Source organism: Leptodactylus fuscus, chromosome 8 (genome assembly GCF_031893055.1).
Source record: "Leptodactylus fuscus isolate aLepFus1 chromosome 8, aLepFus1.hap2, whole genome shotgun sequence".
Classification (NCBI taxonomy): domain Eukaryota; kingdom Metazoa; phylum Chordata; class Amphibia; order Anura; family Leptodactylidae; genus Leptodactylus; species Leptodactylus fuscus.
This window is the reverse complement of record NC_134272.1, coordinates 14,591,904-14,613,513: the sequence shown is the minus strand read 5'-3', so window position 1 is coordinate 14,613,513 and position 21,610 is coordinate 14,591,904. Positions and strand designations below refer to the sequence as shown.

The window sequence follows — 21,610 nt, the reverse complement described above, 5'->3', positions numbered from 1 at the left end:
TCCCCTGTATGCAACCCTAACCCTCCTGGTTTGACGCGGATACAGCAGGTGGTGAATCATATTAAGAGTTACAGCGCTACCTACTGGATCCAAAGCATGCTAGGCACCATCTGATTTTACCCACGCCATTCTAGCATCTACCTTGAACTGACAGCATCATAGGGATCCCACAGCCATAATGTGGGTGCAATAATGTGCCTCTAACACACTGGTCAGGTAGATGACAGTCATGGCAGTGACTCTTCAATGAGAGAACTACATGCAGGTCTCCACCTTTGATCACCTGGATAAGATTGGCGAACAACCATCAGGAGATCCAAAAAATTGGGATCCAAGAGCACCATCTATAAAATTGGTGATTAGGACATAATTGCTGTTGTAAGGGACATACATAGGTAAATATGACACAGATACTTAGATGGAACCAGCCTGGGCAGTGAGGATGGTGGAGTCCCTATCTATTGGCAGTGGAGACTTGGGTACGATCCCCTTTTGGGGAGTAGATGACTTGCTAGTTTATAAACCTGTACCTCAATGGTCGTAGAGTCCGCAGAAGCCTCAACACCCTCAGGATCCCCAAGATTTTGGCTCCTCCAGCAGATGCCAAGGACACAATGATATCAATAATGGACACAAACACCAGGACTCCATCCAGCACGTTCCAGCTACTCTGAAGATAAGCGTGTTCTCCTGAGACGAAACCCAAGGCGACCACCTGAGACAGAGAAATGGTCGTCAGAAGACACAAGAACCTTCTCATAGACGGATGGTCAGTAAGACTTTTACGTTACCTTAATGGTCATCTCCACAACAAAGATCGCCGTAAAGATGTAATTGGAAACGCTCAGGAATATTCGCTCCTTTGTAAATAAAACAAGGTATCAAAGAAAGTGATGAGATGAGAATTACTGCACTCGGCACCAACTAATTCTGTTAAATAGAGCAGAAGATCTTATCATCTAACATTTCATTATTCCACCTAGGATGAGAAGGGGCATAATGAAACCAATTTTCTGAGATTCTCCTCTCAATTTCCAGTGATTCCGCTCATTACCATTACTCATCAGATACAGTTAATATCTCGAATCTCGAGTCGGATTTCTAATTTCTCAGCATTCATCAGTATCTTGCTCTCTACCTCCTCTCTCACCCTCCAGGACAAAGGGAAAGAAAGAAAAGGAGGATCCATTGAGACATCGGATTCAATCGTGGCCAACTCAAGTCAACACCACGTCCCACCAGGATACCAAGGTGTAGTGTCAAACCAGAGGATCCTTCGGTGGGTCCTGGCTCTAAAGCAATAATGGTCGAGCAGAAGACGCCTACATTCAAAGGGTACTATGGTCCTTGGGGTTGTTGGAGGAATCATTTTATCTGTTGGGCCCAAGGAACCCCATTCGGACCCTGCCAGGGTCTATATTGTAGTTATCTTACCATGCTGTTTTGGTCGATATCTGGTCTTTCTAAGGCAATAGTGATGCAATTCAAGAAGATGAAGACTAGCACCACATGGTCAAACATCTTGTGGGCAATAACCTTTTGGCACATCATACGAAACCTAGCCAAAGAGACAATATGTCAATATAAGCTTTGTATTATATACTGGAGGGGTGAAAGTGATGGTGACAACTGATGCCTATGATGAAGCTGATAGATGGGAACTTACAGAGATGGGGTCGCATTGTGCATGGTGGTTCAACCATAAGGTGTACGTTATGAATGTGCTGAATAGACGAAACACATACAAGGTGAATGAGATACTGAAAAAAATGTTCCCACAGAGATATTCCCTAGTAGGTGGGGGTCGCACAGTCCAAGTCAGTGAGGTGTTATTTGGAGCATTAAAATAATGTTGGCTTAACCCAATGATTTTGTCGGCCAACCATCTAATATGTATAGGGGTGTCCTGACTATGCCCCAATGGTAGATGTAGAGGGAAAGATGGATGGGGCATTTTGGATTTCGTCATGCTCAATCCTTTATTCTGAGCAGACATAAGCCACAGGCAGAGAAGTCTGGAGGGGGCACAGGAGACTGGCAGCGGCTTACTCCCCTCGCACCATTCACAATGCATACTGAGCCTGTGTATGTGGGTGTCGAAAATAATATAATAGAAATCCAAGTATTTCCAGCCTAAGGCACTGTATTATTTTTGCAATATATGTCAGTGACAACACTGTTGGACTATTTATCATATGGTTGGAGGGCACCCAAAAAAAGTATCACATGGAGCACCATCCAAGGATGGTCTTTCTGGTATGGCCAGGATGGTATTGCTAGTAGGGTAAGGATGGTCTTTTTTAGTATGTTAATTATAATGGTAATAAGAATAATGACAATAATACAGTAGTTGGTATTTCCAAATTGATAGTTGGAACTAAGATCAAACTGGTCATTGGGTTGGAGATACTTGAGGGTTTTCATGCACACAGTAGATGGAGATGGGTGGCTGGTGTTCGTAAAGGGGAAGGGAGCTTGTTTTATACATTAAGATGTGGATAATAGACATTATACATGTCGCAATGGTCTAGCAGGTGGATGCTGGAGACAAATAGGGTTGATGATCATGATGGAAAGACATGAGATGGTTTAGAAGGTGTTTAGAAGGTGATTCTTGAGTTATGGACTCTATAGATGACTCTTACTGGTTTTGAGGAGCAAACATGTAAAGTGACCAATCTTCATGGGTCTTGCACCACTTGGGTTTGTAAGGCTCTAACATCTTGCGGAGACGGAAACAGTAACTCTGCAAACATAGAAGACGAGGCAATGAGGTCCACTGGTAATGCTCTCCATCTCATCACATCAGGGGGGGTCTAACTAAAGGCTCATGGTCCCTGGGGCAAAAGCTCAACTTGAGCCCCCCCCTCCCCCGTACCATTTCTCCTCAAGACCCTCAGCCATCTTCTATCCATACATTTGGAAGTATTTACATTTCCCTTTCCCTCTTTATCTGGGTCCAGACTGTTGACTATTAAAGGAGATCAAAGAAGTCTAACCAGCCTTAGTGTGTTAAGGGTGGCTTGCGGGCCCCTTTTTGGCTTTTGGACCCAGTAGGTACATCAGTGCAACACACATAAAATGAATATAGTAGCCCAGCACAAGAGCTGACCAAAGGGCTAAAGGAGGTCTAGAGCTATAGCCATAATCTACAAGCTCCACATCTAGAGTCTGTCATCTAGGTCTTTCGACCACAACAAGATTGCCAGCCGGGCCAGCATACCACAACAAAACAACAAGCGGAAATTTTTAATCTTAAGACCGGGTATAAGACTGTGAAACGGAAGGGTAAATGGAGATGGAATTAAAAATCTCAGTTCTGGTTATTATAACGTGGTGATTAATTAGCGGAATGTGATGTAACCGGCGAATAGAACATAATTGCGCTGTATTTCCTGTAAGAGAAGATTCAATGAGTATTAATTAGTTACTGCAGCGGTAAGCACACTATGGAAGGATTAAAACAATGAATGTATATTACTCCACATCTTCCCCTTCCCAGACGAACCATTAACGAAGAAGTAATTAAGAATGCTGAGCTCAGATATGGATACATTCCTCTGAATGAGAGCTGCATGGAGCGACTCCTCGGTACAGGCGACCAGAATACACCCTGCCCTAACCTAGAAGGTGACATTTAAAGACTCACATCTTCGAGGTCGTCCTCATAGTCCACCGGGTCTTCTTTGTGCTTGTCCACTCTCACAAACAGGTCACTGGGCACGTGCACCATTTTTCCGTTGCAGTCTTGGTAGTCTGCAGGCACCATGGCCAAAGGGCTGACACTAAGTGAGTGTCGTAAGGTGGGCACCTGGAGGAGTTCTGGAATGTCCAAAGACCCCCGTGTGTCTAGAGATCCTGCCCGGCGATGGAGGGATATCCTGCCCACCGAGCTGGACTTGCAGTCATCAGAATCTTCATCGGTGCTGCCCTTGCCCTCCCCGGAAAGTAGTGACTCCCTTTCTCCAGTTTGGCTCCTCTTCTTGATACTTGGTGCCCGACCTAGGCTGTTCCAGCTGGAGCGGCGACTCCCCCAGTTGCTGTAGGTGCCCCAAGGTGCACATGGGGAGCTCCGGACACTGGCCTGAGGGGAGGAATACAATTAACAAAAATAAATTGACATAGATTTGGCAAATCCTTCATCCAGTTAGCTATCACATGGACACAACTCCATTATTCATTGCTATCTTATCCGAAAACATCTAAAAAAAATTCCCAAAAGTGATATTACTTATGACTTGTGGCGACTTATACTACCGTGGGTAGGAGTCTCAGGCAATAAGAATGGAAACCCACCAGAGATTTCTGATCACAGACCGATGGATCCATGGACACATTGCTTCCCCTTCTCGAATCCACAAAGGTGTGTACGGAGTCCATGCAAGGAGAGCTCTTTGGAGTGGGCATGGGTGTGGCGGCTGTGCGCATTATGATGGGAGGGGGCATTGCACAGCGAGGATCCAGGTGTCCATTCGGGGTCACTGCAAGTGAATACATCTTCATCTCTGAGAGGACAGAGGGGTAAAGATTGGTTAAAGTGACCTTCTGGTCCTGATGTCATAAAGCACAAAAATCATATAATGAATGTCTCACGATCGATACCTGCTGTCAGTGAATGGGAACATCTGTTATAGGACTCTTGGGGGTTTCCCAGGCAAACACAGAGGGGCTGGGGTGGGTTACAATAAAATAATAAGGGATACTCACCTAGCCTTGATCCTCCATCCCAGAGTTGGGATCCCATTCCATGCCCGTACTGGCTGGGCCGGAAGTGAGTGACCCTTTAGACCAATGATTAGCCACAGAGGTCACCTGAGCCACTTGACTTCCAGCCCAGCCACGGAATGGAACAGAGGACCCAATGCCCCAGAATGGAGGACAGGGGGCGGCAAGTACCACTATTTTCATTGTATCTCACCCCTTTCTACTACAAAATTTTAGAACTAGATAACCCAAATCTGAATCCTCGTTTTTGGTACTGCAGCCCATGCATTTTTCTTAATCCAGGAACCTAGTACATTAATGTTGTCACCTGTAGCCCGCAAATCCTTCAGCTTTTCCAAATCTTCATCGAAATTGGTGGAGATTTTGTCCTCGTCGGTTTCTGACCTTGTGGCATCCCCCTGGTGTACAGATATAAGGATGAGTGATGGGATCATATAATAGATGGACTCGTCTGACATCTGACAAGAACAACACAGATCTCACTTCTGCTGCGTCTGCAAGTTCTGCACTTTTATCTCTACCTGATGGATGAAACGTCTCTAATCTGTTTTACACAGTCCTGCTGATTCTGGGATTAACTGTGTAGAGTGTCGGTGATAAGTCCGCCACTCGCTTATCTGTGGCTTATGGATCTTATAAATCTGTGGGGGGGTACATACCCTGTATATATGTAGAATAAGCTGATATGGAGGTCACCTGCTATCCTATCATCTGTTGAGACTGGCTTCAATACAGATATAGTTATATACTCATATGCTTTTCAGTTATTTAGGAACAGATAGTACTGTCTCCTTGTTTCTCCTTGTAAATGTGGCCATAGACTGTACTGCCTAAATGTCTTACACTGTAAATGAAGTAGGTACAGCTAGTACTGCCTCCTTGTTTTTCTCTGTAGGTGTTGTAGACACAGGCAGTCCTTTTTCTCTGTTTGTTCCAGTAAATTATCTAGACACAATTATTATTGTATACATGTCTCTCCTTGTAGTAGTACTTCCCTGTCTTTCTATGTGAATGATGTAGGCACAGATAGTGCTGCCTCCCTACTTCTCAATGTGCATGTGTTTCCACAATATAGACACAGACAGGACTATTTTTCTGCCTCTCCTTGTTAGATGATATAGACACAAACTATACTGTTTTCTGCCTCTCCCTGTAAATGACAAAGATACAGATAGTACTGCCTGCTTGTCTCTCCCTGTAAATGACATAGACATGGACAGTACTGCCTTCCTATAAATGACAGACACAGATAGTAGTGCCTCCTTGTCTCTCGCTATAAATGACATAGTCACAGATAGTAGTGTCTCCTTGTCTCTCGCTATAATTGACATAGTCACAGATAGTAGTGTCTCCTTGTCTCTCGCTATAAATGACATAGCCACCACCACCATAGTACCACCTCCCTACTTCTAAATGTACATGATAGAGATATAGACACTACAGCTTTTCTGCCTCTCACCGTACACAATGTAGACAAAGACAGTACTACTTCCCTCTCTACTCATATATCATGTAGGTAATAACATGATTTCTCTGTCCCATTCTGTAAAGTACGTACACACACATAGTACTGCCTACCTGTCTCTTCCAGAAAAAGATGTATATACAGATAGTACTGCCTACCTGTCTCTTCCAGAAAAAGATGTATGTACAGATAGTACTGACTACCTGTCTCTTACAGAAAGAGATGCATGTACAGATAGTACTGCCTACCTGTCTCTTACAGAAAAAGATGTATGTACAGATAGTACTGCCTACCTGTCTCTTCCAGAAAAAGATGTATGTACAGATAGTACTGCCTACCTGTCTCTTCCAGAAAAAGATGTATATACAGATAGTACTGCCTACCTGTCTCTTCCAGAAAAAGATGTATATACAGATAGTACTGCCTACCTGTCTCTTCCAGAAAAACATGTATGCACAGATAGTACTGTACTCTACCTGTACCACTCACACTAGCAATGAGGAACAACATGAAAGAGAAAGCATTGTGGAGGAAAAAACAAACATGGCACCCAAATATCAAATTATGCAGAGAAACTGGAACACTCATGGACACAAGAGATAAGTTAGTAAGTGGCTGACCCTCCTATGAGTATCGGGGCCCTACACCATAACTCAGGGTAGATAAGACACTGTTTGGAGAGAACAAAGATGTCTGACAGTGACCTACAACCCCCCACTCATTACAAACATAAGCACACTCAACCAAGCCGAGTGTGTGTGTGTTTAGGGGAGTCAAGAGTAATACCAGTCAACCAAATAAACTTTCGGCCAACAGTTTTTGGAGGTTTTATGTTTATGGAGATTATATACAAAACAAAGGAAACTTTATTAACAAAAAAGACCAAACCCGAATCTTTCCTTTAATCGTTCAGTTCCTTATCTCCTAATGTAATTTTCGGATGTGCTCAGCGCAGTAATACATCACATACTACAGTCCATTACTTTATTACATCCATACAACGACTTTATCTTTTTCGGACATTTACGCTAATTTGATGCTCGATGTGCCCGGCTGTTGAGGGGGCTATGTGCCATTTATCATATTAATGTCCGTTCCTTCTGCGATCTTGTAAAAACTTCACAAAATTGATGAATACTTTGATGACTAAACGATTTTTTTTCCCCCTCTTAATTAGTCAGAGTCTCGAGTGATGTTAACGAGGTGCTAAAGACTGTCTTAAACCCCCTCCCCCTCCGTGCCGCCCCCCACTCTAAGCTTCAAGGTTATTGTGGGGCTTAGATCATCGCTTGGCAAATTTCTCCCACTTCGCAGAAAAATGGGTATAGTCAGCATTGTAGGAGGGGGTCTGGGGAGGGGGGCCTCATTTCCTGGAAGTCTTGTAATTTTTATTATCCATTTCAGGCTCCATTTCGGGCCCATAACTCACACAGTAGTCAGACAGTGCCAGCCGCGCTTATCATGTGCATGTAGATTACGGTATTATAGTGACATGGATATATCAGGCCCACTTAATGCTCTTGACTTTATCTTCAGACAAAGTCGTGAACAGGAGACATCTCCTTCTCGGTATATCCTATATACTACTGAGCACAACCTACAGCTGTATACTTATCTAGTATACAGCTATATCTTATCTACTTACATTACTATAATGGAAGCAGGGCCTAGAACGCCATCTGTATGTCAGTAACACTTGTCAGTAATCTCTCATCATCACGTGGACACCAATTTACAAAGCTCACCCTATATAGCAGTACTATAAAAGGTCAATCATGGCTGAACGAAATGCATTTGTCCCAACAACGGCTGCCTCTGTGTACTCACTGGTAAGCCTAAAAAAAAGTTGGCCTGTAAGGTTACCTCAGCCTGGAATCCCTCCACCAGAATGGCCACTAAGAGGTTAAACAGGACGTAATTTCCGAATGTCATCAGAGCCACGAAGTAAAGAGCCGCCCAGGATGAAGTGGAGGCCATTCCATTATATAGGACCATGTTCCAGTCCTCCTGGGTAAGAATCTGAAAGATAAAGAAACATAGACAAAGCTGCATAAAGTACGGGAAATCATCATCTACTACATGAAGTGGCGGTATATTTCCAAATAATGTCATGAAGTACCATACAGGGCAGTAGTTATAGTTATATTCTTGTACATAGGGGGCATTATATAGCAGTTATATTCTTGTACATAGGTGTAGTATTATAGTAGTTATATTCTGGTACATAGGGGGAGTATTATAGTAGTTATATTCTTGTACATAGGGGTGGTATTATAGTAGTTATATTCTTGTACCTAGGAGCAGTATTATAGTAGTTATATTTTTGTACATAGGGGTAGTATTATAGTAGCTATATTCTTGTACATAGGAGTAGTATTATAGTAGTTATATTCTTGTACATAGGAGCAGTATTATAGTAGTTATATTTTTGTACATAGGGGGTAGTATTATAGTAGTTATATTCTTGTACATAGGAAGTAGTATTATAGTAGTTATATTCTTGTACATAGGAGCAGTATTATAGTAGTTATATTCTTGTACATAGGAGCAGTATTATAGTAGTTATATTCTTGTACATAGGAGCAGTATTATAGTAGTTATATTCTTGTACATAGGAGGCAGTATTATAGTAGTTATATTCTTGTACATAGGAGGTAGTATTATAGTAGTTATATTCTTGTACATAGGAGCAGTATTATAGTAGTTATATTCTTGTACATAGGAGCAGTATTATAGTAGTTATATTCTTGTACATAGGAGGTAGTATTATAGTAGTTATATTCTTGTACATAGGAGGTAGTATTATAGTAGTTATATTCTTGTACATAGGAGGTAGTATTATAGTAGTTATATTCTTGTACATAGGAAGTAGTATTATAGTAGTTATATTCTTGTACATAGGAGCAGTATTATAGTAGTTATATTCTTGTACATAGGAGGTAGTATTATAGTAGTTATATTCTTGTACATAGGAGGCAGTATTATAGTAGTTATATTCTTGTACATAGGAGCAGTATTATAGTAGTTATATTCTTGTACATAGGAGCAGTATTATAGTAGTTATATTCTTGTACATAGGAGCAGTATTATAGTAGTTATATTCTTGTACATAGGGGGCAGTATTATAGTAGTTATATTCTTGTACATAGGAGCAGTATTATAGTAGTTATATTCTTGTACATAGGAGCAGTATTATAGTAGTTATATTCTTGTACATAGGAGCAGTATTATAGTAGTTATATTCTTGTACACAGGAGGCAGTATTATAGTAGTTATATTCTTGTACATAGGAGCAGTATTATAGTAGTTATATTCTTGTACGTAGGAGCAGTATTATAGTAGTTATATTCTTGTACATAGGAGGTAGTATTATAGTAGTTATATTCTTATACATAGGAGCAGTATTATAGTAGTTATATTCTTGTACATAGGGGGCAGTATTATAGTAGTTATATTCTTGTACATAGGAGCAGTATTATAGTAGTTATATTCTTGTACATAGGAGCAGTATTATAGTAGTTATATTCTTGTACATAGGAGGTAGTATTATAATAGTTATACTCTTGCACATATGGGATAATATTAGAGTAGTTATACTTTTACAATCAATAAAGGCTCCAAAATAAAGTAAATCTAGTATTCTTGATCATCACTTGCATCAATCCCAGTTGCATTGGCTTCCATCCAACCAGATATCAGCATGGAGAGTGACAGTCATCTGACAGTAATAGCTGATTCTGATTCTCTATGATAGGATAAAGCAGAATCCAATTTCCTCTCTTTTTATTTGTGGTTGGTTACTTTCTTACATTTGAGGTGTCGGTGCCACGATCAGATTTTCTGCCTCCACTTGGAAAGCATCAAAGCTATTTTTTTAATGAAGAAGTTAATTAGGCTTTGAGCGCCCACTGTGGAAATATGGCCGCGGTTCTAACAACAGATTGTTCTAAATCCTCTTCAAAAAGACTCAGATGAATGCGGGAATTCTTGATGCTTCTCTCCACGGAGCAGCCGACTGTTTCTTTACTTTGCGGCCAAGACAAATCAATGAATAAATACTAATTCTGGGATTAGTGATCTTGGACGTGACCCCAATGATTAGAACATGGAATAACACGTCAGATATTATCTTGATATAATTTTTTCTATTCATCCTATTCTGTTTCCTATTCAGATATGTTTCTGTTCTTTCTAGAACATTAAAGGGATTGTCTCTTAAAGACAACCCCTGATGATATCCCCTATTCAAGTATATGGACATCACAGAGGGTCCATCTGCAATGTAACACCTTGTTCATACCAAGTTTATAATTTTACTTCAACATCGATTTGAACAGATATGAAGAAATAAATTACATTTAGAAAAATCTGATTACTACTGCACACCGAGCTGTGACATATTCACGAATTCTGCCAACTTCTTCCTTCTCCTCTCCAATGTCAGCAAATTGCTAATACAGATCGCAGCCCTGGTGGTCAGAGGCTCGCTACTTAACAACCACAAAATTTATGATAAGGTTTCTGAAAAGCCTGACTACAGCGATCAATATGAATCAGATTTTTTTCAATTATTAATCAGCCTTATTGATTAGATATTTTCTACTGCTCTATTAATCAGACTCTGTTTTTCCTACTATTATATTAATCGGTTTTTGGGTTTTCTACTGCCCTAATAATCAGATTCTGATATTCCTGCTGCCCTATTAATTGGCTTCTGTTTTTTTCTATTGCCCTATTAATCAGATTCTCATTTTCCTACAGCTATAGTAATCGGGTTTTGGGTTTTCTACTGCTCTATTAATCAGATTCTGGGTTTTTTCTGCTACCGTAATAATCTGATTCCGATTTTTCTACTGCCCTAATAATCCGATTCGGAATTTTCTACTCACCTTTTAATCCGGTTCTGATTTTTCTACTGACCTATTAATCAGGTTCTGTTTTTTTGTACTCCCTTATTAATCAGATTCTCATTTTCCTACTTCTATTTATCGGGTGTTCTGTTTTCTACTGCTCTATTAATTGTATTCTATTTTTTTTTCTACTGCCCTAAAAATCAGATTTTGATTTTCCTCCTGACCTATTAATCAGATTTTTCTACTGCCCTTATAATCTAACTCTGATTTTTCTACCACCCTATTAATCCAATTCTGAATTTTTCAACTGACCTATTAATCGGGTTCTGTTTTTTTCTCCTCACTTATTAATCAGATTCTGGTTTTTCCACTGCCCTATTAGGGCTCGTTCAGACGGGGGCGGTGGGGCGGATTTTTCCGCCTCCAGAGTCAGCTCAAATGAATGGGCCGACTCCGGAGGTTGCTGCTGCCTGAAGAAAGGGCAGCTCACTTCTTTTTTCCGCTAGTGGTCTACAGTGGCCACCACTGTATGGAGGCGGATTTTAAGGCGAAATCCGCTGTCAAAATCCGCCTCCTTGCCCCCGTGGGAACTAGTCCTTAATCAGATTCTCATTTTCCTACTGCTATTTATCGGGTTTTGTGTTTTCTACTGCTCCATTAATCGTATTCTGTTTCTTTTTCTACTGCCCTAATAATCAGATTCTGATTTTCCACTTGTCCTATTAATCGGGTTCTGGTTTTTTACTGACTTATTAATCAGATTTTGATTTTTCTTCTGCTTTATGAATTTGATTCTGATTTCCCTACTTTCCTATGTGGATATACAGTACATCTGAAAACACTTAGAAGGAGATTGTAGAAATGTTCTTACCTGGAAAACTGTCACAATGGCCCAAAGAAGGGAATCAAAGTTCTTTCGGTCAGTAATAGTGTCTCCATTGTCTGTCCTCAGAGTAAACTTACAACCAAAGAGATGCATACCAAGAATGCTACAAGGAGCAAAGAACATAGTAATATTAGTCAATCACCAGATTGATGGATCCTTGCAAGGGAGGGGGTGGTTGAAGAACTTTGAAGACCCTACTGATAAAATGAAGTTAACATCAAATACTATTATATGAATATTACGAGTTATGTCTTGCTGTGGATGATGGCAAGTTATAATATAGAAGCCGAGATGGAACTGACAGGCAATAGTGATGTAGCAGAAATGATCCAGTACCTGAAGATAAAGATGAAGAGCATGAGAAGCATGCAGAACGTAGCCACATTGTCCATGGTCTTCATCAGGACCACCAGTTGGCGGCGCAGAGCTGGCATGAAGCGGACCAGCTTCAACACACGAAGCAGCCGGAATGTTCTGAGCACAGACAGACCCCCATCTGACTGTCCGATGATCTCCCAAACACTGAATGATGGGAAAGCAGTATAGCGGTAAGTGTCTCCATCAATGGCAACCTACAGGCAATTCACTAGTCACAACTTAAACACTATGGGGAGAGAGGATATGGTGGGCAGCATGAAATGAGGCAACAGCAGAAGCTTCTACACTGGTTATATCCTATAGGTATCATACTGACGATGATGACTGAGCGTAGCAAGCACCAAGAACTAAAGAGCGTGAAATGGCCCTCCATCTGTCCCGTAATACAACACATAGGATGGCCGATTATATTTCCTTAAATGATACTTCCTAAAATGAAATGTTTCAGAATTCAATGATGGTGGCGCTGTTGCGCTAGATCTTATGAAAATATTCATTGTTTTGCCAAGTGGTGAGAAGTGGTACTGCGGGTGACAAAAGTTTTCAAAAACTTACTTTAATGTTAAAAATAGGCAGTGCAAAATTACGCTACACCACTAGATGAATTTTTTCTTTCTATTTATTTTAAACAAGTAATATTGTTTTCAGTCGATTCTGACAACTTCCTTTAAGGATCACAGGGCGTACCAGGTCAGTGATCGTGTCGTATCTCTGATGACTCTCTGGATCTGAGCACCAACATGTCCTAGGCCTCCTTGGCCACGTATCAGCTCTGTGATACGCAGATCTCGTTGGACAATTCCACCTACGTGGGACTGTCTGTATTTTTCTAACAAGGGAATCAATTTAAGAAGCCAATTTCATCTGAAAGTTGTGTCATTATATAATCAGCGTATAGCATCTGGTTCAGTCGCAGAAAATGAGTATTGACTTTCCAAGGAGAGACAATCTTTTTAGTGCGTAGAGGGGTCATCGCGGTAGAAGAAGAAAAAAGTTGGGAAAATGTCATTCAGTGTAATGGTGCCGGAGATTGTTTCTCACGTCTTTCTTATACAAATTCATCTTATTAAAGGGAAATTGTCCTTGCGGTAGATTTCTAAGATCAAGGCACCTGCACAAGGCTTCCTTACCGGACTGTGGGTCCTTGGGCTCACCAAAATTAATGCTCTGCTGCACTGGTGGGTCAATCTGACCTTGTAGAGATCTGTCATTGGACATCATGAAAGGGTTGTCCAGGACAAAAAAAAAAACATAGCTGCTTTCTTCTAGAGTAAGCGCCACCCCAGTGCACAGGTTGTATGTGGTAGTGCAGCCCAACTCTATTCACTTTAATGGGTCTGCAATACTAGACACAATACGGGGACAGATGTGGAGCTGTTTTAAAGGAAAGCAGCCATGTTTTTCTACTGTTGAACATCCCCTTTAAAGAGGATTTTCACCATCTCCACCAGCTCCAACATTCTTTAATAGGTTCTGCTCCACCGATTCTGGTGTAGTTGGATTTATTCTCTAGACCGTACTGTTCCTGAGCAGTCTGCTGTTGGTTTGGACATGTTCCCTTTAAGGCACAATATACAAAAATTGCAAGGTCGATCCACTATGTTATACCCAGTGTAGGGTCAGCGGGGGCGGAGCATGACACAAGAACTGAAAGACAACCAGAGACTGGTCCTGCCCCACCCCCTCAGATCTTCTAGACATAACAAAGTGTTTCTGCGTTGCCTGGAGCTTTCCTTTAAATAGTTTATCTTGGGATTTGGTTATCCACTAAGGAATACATAACATTTTGGTTAAGGGGACTTATAATTGGAGAGGGGGTGGGATTTAAAGGAAAACTCCACCATGTGAAAAACAGAAGCAGAAAGAACCAATCACCTGATGACCACAATAATCCCATCAAAGATGTTATACGGATTCTTGATGTATCCAAAGATTCCAAACGCGACGAGCTTCAGGAGCATCTCCAGGGCAAACATGCTGGTGAAGACGATGTTACTGATCTCCAGGGCGTTGGTCAGCTCTTCTGGCTACAGGGAAGAGGCACTAAGGTTATAATGCATCATTATAGCGGCATAATACACAGCAGAGCGGCCCAATAGTGTGGGTGACCAGACACAAGTCAAGGCCGAGCCAACCTCAACCAATGTAATGTACACTGTATTATGTCTAGTGCAGAGCCTAGGGGGCGGAGCATGACACAAAGAATTAAAGGGGTCCCTTTAAGGGGTCTGCTTTAATGCACAGCTCGGCGGACAGGCTTATGTACAAGGGATCAGTAGATAGTAGACACATGTATATGAATCACATATGATCGGCTTGGTACATTGCGCAGCACCACAATGTCCTTGTAGATTATAGTGTTATATGCGTTTCTCGAGGACATTGCAGCGTTGTGTGAATCTCCTCAACTGTATCACACATATAGACTTAGATACACTGGATCACATAGGATAGGCCAGACAATAATGGATTTCAAAGGCTTAGATACGCTAGCTTAAAGCGTAGATACACCAGCTTATTGGCTGACAGTATAACACAAGCATTCATATAGGGCTTAGATATAGATTCAGAGTATTATCATCAATAGGATTAGATACCACAGCTAATTGGCAGATAACAGAAGAAGCTTAGATACACTGCTTCAGAGGATCTCATATGATAAGCTCAGATACACTGGCAGACAGTATAAGACAAGATTCTTATATATACCAGTAGTATCACACACAGGCTTAGATACACCAGCTAATTGACAGACAGTATAATATATGAAGCTTAGAAATGAGTGGTGAGTTCTAGATACACCTATTCAAGGCATCAAACACACTAGGCTTAGATACACCTAATAATTGTCAGACACTATATATAACATGAGAAACTTACGTATACTGATTCATAGTAGCACAGAGGTACGGCTTAGATATACCGGTTCAGAGTATCACACACAATGGTCTTAGATACATCAGCTAATTGTCAGACACTATAACACAAGAACCTCACATTGTAGCACATTGGGATGCTTAGATACGCTAATTATGGCACCACGCAACAAGGCTTAGATACACCAGCTCACTCAAACAAGACAACACAAGAACCTTCCATATAATGGTTAACTGTTTCACACCATGACAGCTTAGATACACTGATTACTGGTGTTAAGTATCACACACTAGGTTTAGATACAGCAGCGCATTGGCAGATGGTATAATGTCAGACGCTTATACGTACTAGTTCGGAGGATCATACATGATGGGCTCAGATACGCCAACATACGCCATAGCCTTGTACATTATTACCAATTGCTCATTGTTACCCCCTTTTCATCCCCCAACATGGGCACAGACTAATCCCTCTTCTGTCTATATGTGCATAGACTTACCGCACCATTCTCTCCATGGCGCCCCCTATATATATTATAATAAAATCCCATTCATTTCTTTCCATTCCTTCTCCTCTTTTTCTGCCTGACCTTGATAAGGGGAGTTGAATTTTTTTGCATGAATTATTCGCGGCCCCCCCATAGCGAGGAGAGCGCTGCGGAGATCACTCGAGCCGGTAATAGAGGAGACACTTTACATCTCTCAGCCGCCCCTTTTTTTTTTGGCACGGAGAGAGTTTCCCTTCCGATGTGATTATGGGAGTCTTTTCAGCCTGCGACATGTCCTCTATGAAGGAGCGCGCTCTGCCCGAGTGTGAAGGAGCTAATTAGATGCCCAGTGGTTTGGCTGCGTTTCAGTGTGTCGGCTGCTCGATGGATACGGCCTGGTCCGTGCGCTTGGCGGCGAGCCACGAAGATACAGTAGCTATTACAAATACAGGATATATATATATATGTCTGGTTCGGGCGAGAGACATTCTCAGACTTGCCAGCTGTCCGGGGGCTGCCAAATACCGAAGAATTTACTGGCACAAATTACAGAAATGACTTCTGACAGTAACAAAAGAAATGGGTAAAATAGGAGTCAAATTCGGGATGTCAGATGGATGAATGTCACCCAGCCTGGCGTTATGTAAAAGATATAAAAAAAAACAAAACGGTGAATACACATTGCAAATGTGAAAACCGTCTATCAATCCCGGACTTCTAGGCTCAGATATGAGCAATTGGAGTTACAGGCCCAAAGCCAGAGGCTGCACAACTGAGAAATTCTGGTGAAAAAATGGCATTTTCTGATATTTGCTGGGTCCTGGATCCGAATCACCAAAAACGTCATCTATGTACCCCAAACTACTCACATAACTGTAGATATGGATGTGGATGGTGATCTGGATCCATACAAGGTATCCAAGAAAATGCTCCGGTCAGGTCTCCTTGAAGAAAGTGTCATGGCCGCCCTTAGTGGTTGTCACCCGTCACCTGATCTAATGGGTGAGGATTTCACTCATGTGGGTGACTTTCTCTTAGTTTTAGAGGGTTTTCCTGGTGTTGCTTAGCGCGGGGTCTCCTGTAACGCTCTGCAGTGACCTGAACGTCCTCTGTATGGCGGAAAATCTGTTAAGCAACATATTAAACTGCAAATTGCAGGGAATGTATTGTGGCGGTATTCAGTGGTGGCGTCCGGACCGGAGAGAAAATGACATTAAAATAAAATGTGTCTCCGGGGGAACCTTCTGTTCTAGAGACTACTCAGCGCCACTATCTATAATTGGGGTTCTCACCAAGATAAAGACACTATTTCCTTTTTAATTTGACAAGGATTAAGAAAAGTAACGAAATTACAGCAAAGCAAAATGTTATCCAGATACTGAGGGCTCTATATACTATATATAGAGAGTATATACAGATACTGAGGACTCTATATACTATATACAACATGTAGGTAGTATATACAGACACCGAGGGCTCTATATACTATATACAACATGTAGGTAGTATATACAGACACTGAGGGCTCTATATACTATATACAACATAGAGGTAGTATATACAGATACTGAGGGCTCTATATACTATATACAACATGTAGGTAGTATATACAGACACTGAGGGCTCTATATACTATATACAACATAGAGGTAGTATATACAGATACCGAGGGCTCTATATACTATATACAACATGTAGGTAGTATATACAGACACCGAGGGCTCTATATACTATATACAACATAGAGGTAGTATATACAGATACTGAGGGCTCTATATACTATATACAACATAGAGGTAGTATATACAGATACTGAGGGCTCTATATACTATATACAACATAGAGGTAGTATATACAGATACTGAGGGCTCTATATACTATATACAACATATAGGTAGCATATACAGATACTGAGGGCTCTATATACTATATACAACATATAGGTAGCATATACAGATACTGAGGGCTCTATATACTATATACAACATATAGGTAGCATATACAGATACTGAGGGCTCTATATACTATATACAACATAGAGGTAGTATATACAGATACCGAGGGCTCTATATACTATATACAACATATAGGTAGCATATACAGATACTGAGGGCTCTATATACTATATACAACATAGAGGTAGTATATACAGATACCGAGGGCTCTATATACTATATACAACATATAGGTAGCATATACAGATACTGAGGGCTCTATATACTATATACAACATATAGGTAGCATATACAGATACTGAGGGCTCTATATACTATATACAACATATAGGTAGCATATACAGATATTGAGGGCTCTATATACTATCTACAACATATAGGTAGTATATATAGATACCGAGGGCTCTATATACTATATACAACATATAGGTAGTATATACAGATACTGAGGACTCTATATACTATATACAACATATAGACAGTATATACAGATACTGAGGGCTCTATATACTATCTACAACATATAGGTAGTATATACAGATACCGAGGGCTCTATATACTATATACAACATATAGACAGTATATACAGATACTTAGGGCTCTATATACTATATACAACATATAGGTAGTATATACAGATACCGAGGGCTCTATATACTATCTACAACATATAGGTAGTATATACAGATACTGAGGGCTCTATATACTATATACAACATATAGGTAGTATATACAGATACTGAGGGCTCTATATACTATCTACAACATATAGGTAGTATATACAGATACCGAGGGCTCTATATACTATATACAACATATAGACAGTATATACACAGATACTGAGGGCTCTATATACTATCTACAACACAGAGGAAGTTTATACAGATACCGAGGGCTCTATATACTACTAGCTGGTACCCGCGACTTCGTCTGCGGTGATTGTAGAAGTGTGTATATACATGCGCGGGTAAGGTTTTCGTACTGTGTATAAGGTATGGGATATAAAATGTAACTGTGTATCTTGTTTTTGCGGTAATTCTGAGAACACATGAGACTTTTTTATTGAATGTAATTTGTAGTTCAGCCGCTATACGGTGTTGGTATAAACTGTACATAGTGTGTTTGGGACAGAGGTTTTTCAGGTTAATATACTTCGATATACGACATTGTATGATTTGTTATTTTGCGCCAGTACATGTAAGTTTTGGGCACAGGATACTCTTGAGCAAGCAACATAAAGTCTGGCCCTGTGCATGACAGTTTAGTAACTCCATGCGCCTCTTATTAATAGCAATTAACCCCATCATGTCCCTCACATTAACCCCTGTGTAAGAGTTACTGATAGAGATGAGCGAGTACTGTTGGGATCAGCCGATCTCAACAGCACGCTCGCATAGAAATGAATGGACGTAGCCGGCACGCGGGGGGTTAAGCGCGCCGGCTACGTCCAAGCGGAAGTACCAGGTGCATCCATTCATTTCTATGGAGCGTGCTGTTCGGATCGGCTGATCAACAGTACTCGCTCATCTCTAGTTACTGATATGTGAGAGACTTGGAGGTAATAATTAAGTAATAAGTATCTTCATTACTGAGGTCTTTTATTAGTACCTCCATATGTCTCACATATTAGTAACCTTTATATGAGGCACACAGGGGTTAATATGAGGGACATGATGGGGTTTATTCCTATTAATGTGAGGCACACAGGGGTTAATATGAGGGACATGATGGGGTTTATTCCTATTAATGTGAGGAACAGAGGGGTTAATATGAGGGACATGATGGGGTTTATTCCTATTAATGTGAGGCACATGGAGTTACTAACACTAAACTAATAACCCCAAATGGCTGACATTAATGAGAATAGGAAGTAAAGGAAGGTAGTTGTGTGTTTCTTACTTTCACTTTGCTAGCAGCTTCCTCTCCTCCTCTGGGAACGTTTGCAGGGTGCAGACGGCAGGAGCTATCACTATAGCAGGCAGAGACCTGAGCGATTAAGCTCCACCCCCTGGGTTTCCTGCACCCCTCTCAAAGGGGAGTGTCCTTATGCCTCAGCTCTAGCAGAGCACGGACTTCATTTAACTCTTGCAGGTCCTGTGCTGCTGGTGTGCCAGTGAAATATGGCAGGAGTGCCACTCTTGGCACGTGTGCCAGGGGTTGCAGACCTAGGCTGTAGGGGGTAATATGAATTTTGTGGCTTGCTATGGTCCAAAGTGTGTGAGATTGCAGAGATAGTGATGCGAGTTTGGATTTTGTGGGGGTCCTTGGAAAAACGTATGTGCGCTATTGTGACGAAAAGTAGCCTATTGCGCAATCGAGTGTAGTGACTATGTTTGTGGAAAATTTCAGCCAAAGCGGTGGAGCGGTTTTTGCGTGATTGACCGCCAAACATCCGAACATCCAAAGTCACAAACCCACAAACATTTCAAATTTATAATATTAATAATAGGATATACAACATATATACAATACTCTATATACAACATATAGATAATATATACAGATACCCACTGATCTATATATATATATATATATATATATATATATATATATATATATATATTATATACAGATACATGGAAGCAGTATTATAGTAGTTATATTCTTGTACATAGGAGCAGTATTATAGTAGTTATATTCTTGTACATAGGAGTAGTATTATAGTAGTTATATTCTTGTACATAGGAGTAGTATTATAGTAGTTATATTCTTGTACATAGGAGTAGTATTATAGTAGTTATATTCTTGTACATAGGGGGCAGTATTATAGTAGTTATATTCTTGTACATAGGGGCGGTATTATAGTAGTTATATTCTTGTACATAGGGGCGGTATTATAGTAGTTATATTCTTGTACATAGGAGTAGTATTATAGTAGTTATATTCTTGTACATAGGAGTAGTATTATAGTAGTTATATTCTTGTACATAGGAGCAGTATTATAGTAGTTATATTCTTGTACATAGTAGTATTATAGTAGTTATATTCTTGTACATAGGGGGCAGTATTATAGTAGTTATATTCTTGTACATAGGGGCGGTATTATAGTAGTTATATTCTTGTACATAGGGGCAGTATTATAGTAGTTATATTCTTGTACATAGGAGGTAGTATTATAGTAGTTATATTCTTGTACATAGGAGCAGTATTATAGTAGTTATATTCTTGTACATAGGAGTAGTATTATAGTAGTTATATTCTTGTACATAGGGGGCAGTATTATAGTAGTTATATTCTTGTACATAGGAGTAGTATTATAGTAGTTATATTCTTGTACATAGGGGGCAGTATTATAGTAGTTATATTCTTGTACATAGGGGCGGTATTATAGTAGTTATATTCTTGTACATAGGGGCAGTATTATAGTAGTTATATTCTTGTACATAGGAGGTAGTATTATAGTAGTTATATTCTTGTACATAGGAGCAGTATTATAGTAGTTATATTCTTGTACATAGGAGTAGTATTATAGTAGTTATATTCTTGTATATAGGAGCAGTATTATAGTAGTTATATTCTTGTACATAGGAGTAGTATTATAGTAGTTATATTCTTGTACATAGGAGTAGTATTATAGTAGTTATATTCTTGTACATAGGGGGCAGTATTATAGTAGTTATATTCTTGTACATAGGAGCAGTATTATAGTAGTTATATTCTTGTACATAGGAGTAGTATTATAGTAGTTATATTCTTGTACATAGGAGTAGTATTATAGTAGTTATATTCTTGTACATAGGGGGCAGTATTATAGTAGTTATATTCTTGTACATAGGGGCAGTATTATAGTAGTTATATTCTTGTACATAGGAGCAGTATTATAGTAGTTATATTCTTGTACATAGGAGTAGTATTATAGTAGTTATATTCTTGTACATAGGAGTAGTATTATAGTAGTTATATTCTTGTACATAGGAGTAGTATTATAGTAGTTATATTCTTATACATAGGGGGCAGTATTATAGTAGTTATATTCTATTCTAA

At 40.1% G+C, this 21,610-nt stretch overlaps 1 protein-coding gene across 1 annotated transcript in view; it reads right to left on the bottom strand.

The window, feature by feature from the left end:
- CACNA1H (calcium voltage-gated channel subunit alpha1 H) overlaps positions 1–21,610 on the bottom strand; it is a 135,441-nt gene that overhangs the window by 42,096 nt on the left and 71,735 nt on the right. Inside the window, exons 9-19 of the mRNA XM_075285187.1 lie at positions 14,183–14,334; positions 12,266–12,451; positions 11,915–12,032; positions 8,054–8,209; positions 5,033–5,123; positions 4,297–4,505; positions 3,650–4,084; positions 2,646–2,746; positions 1,435–1,558; positions 792–860; positions 531–715 (exon numbers count right to left, since the gene is read on the bottom strand). Coding sequence (XP_075141288.1) covers positions 531–715; positions 792–860; positions 1,435–1,558; positions 2,646–2,746; positions 3,650–4,084; positions 4,297–4,505; positions 5,033–5,123; positions 8,054–8,209; positions 11,915–12,032; positions 12,266–12,451; positions 14,183–14,334 — 1,826 coding nt within the window. The remainder of the gene's footprint in view (positions 1–530; positions 716–791; positions 861–1,434; positions 1,559–2,645; positions 2,747–3,649; positions 4,085–4,296; positions 4,506–5,032; positions 5,124–8,053; positions 8,210–11,914; positions 12,033–12,265; positions 12,452–14,182; positions 14,335–21,610) is intronic.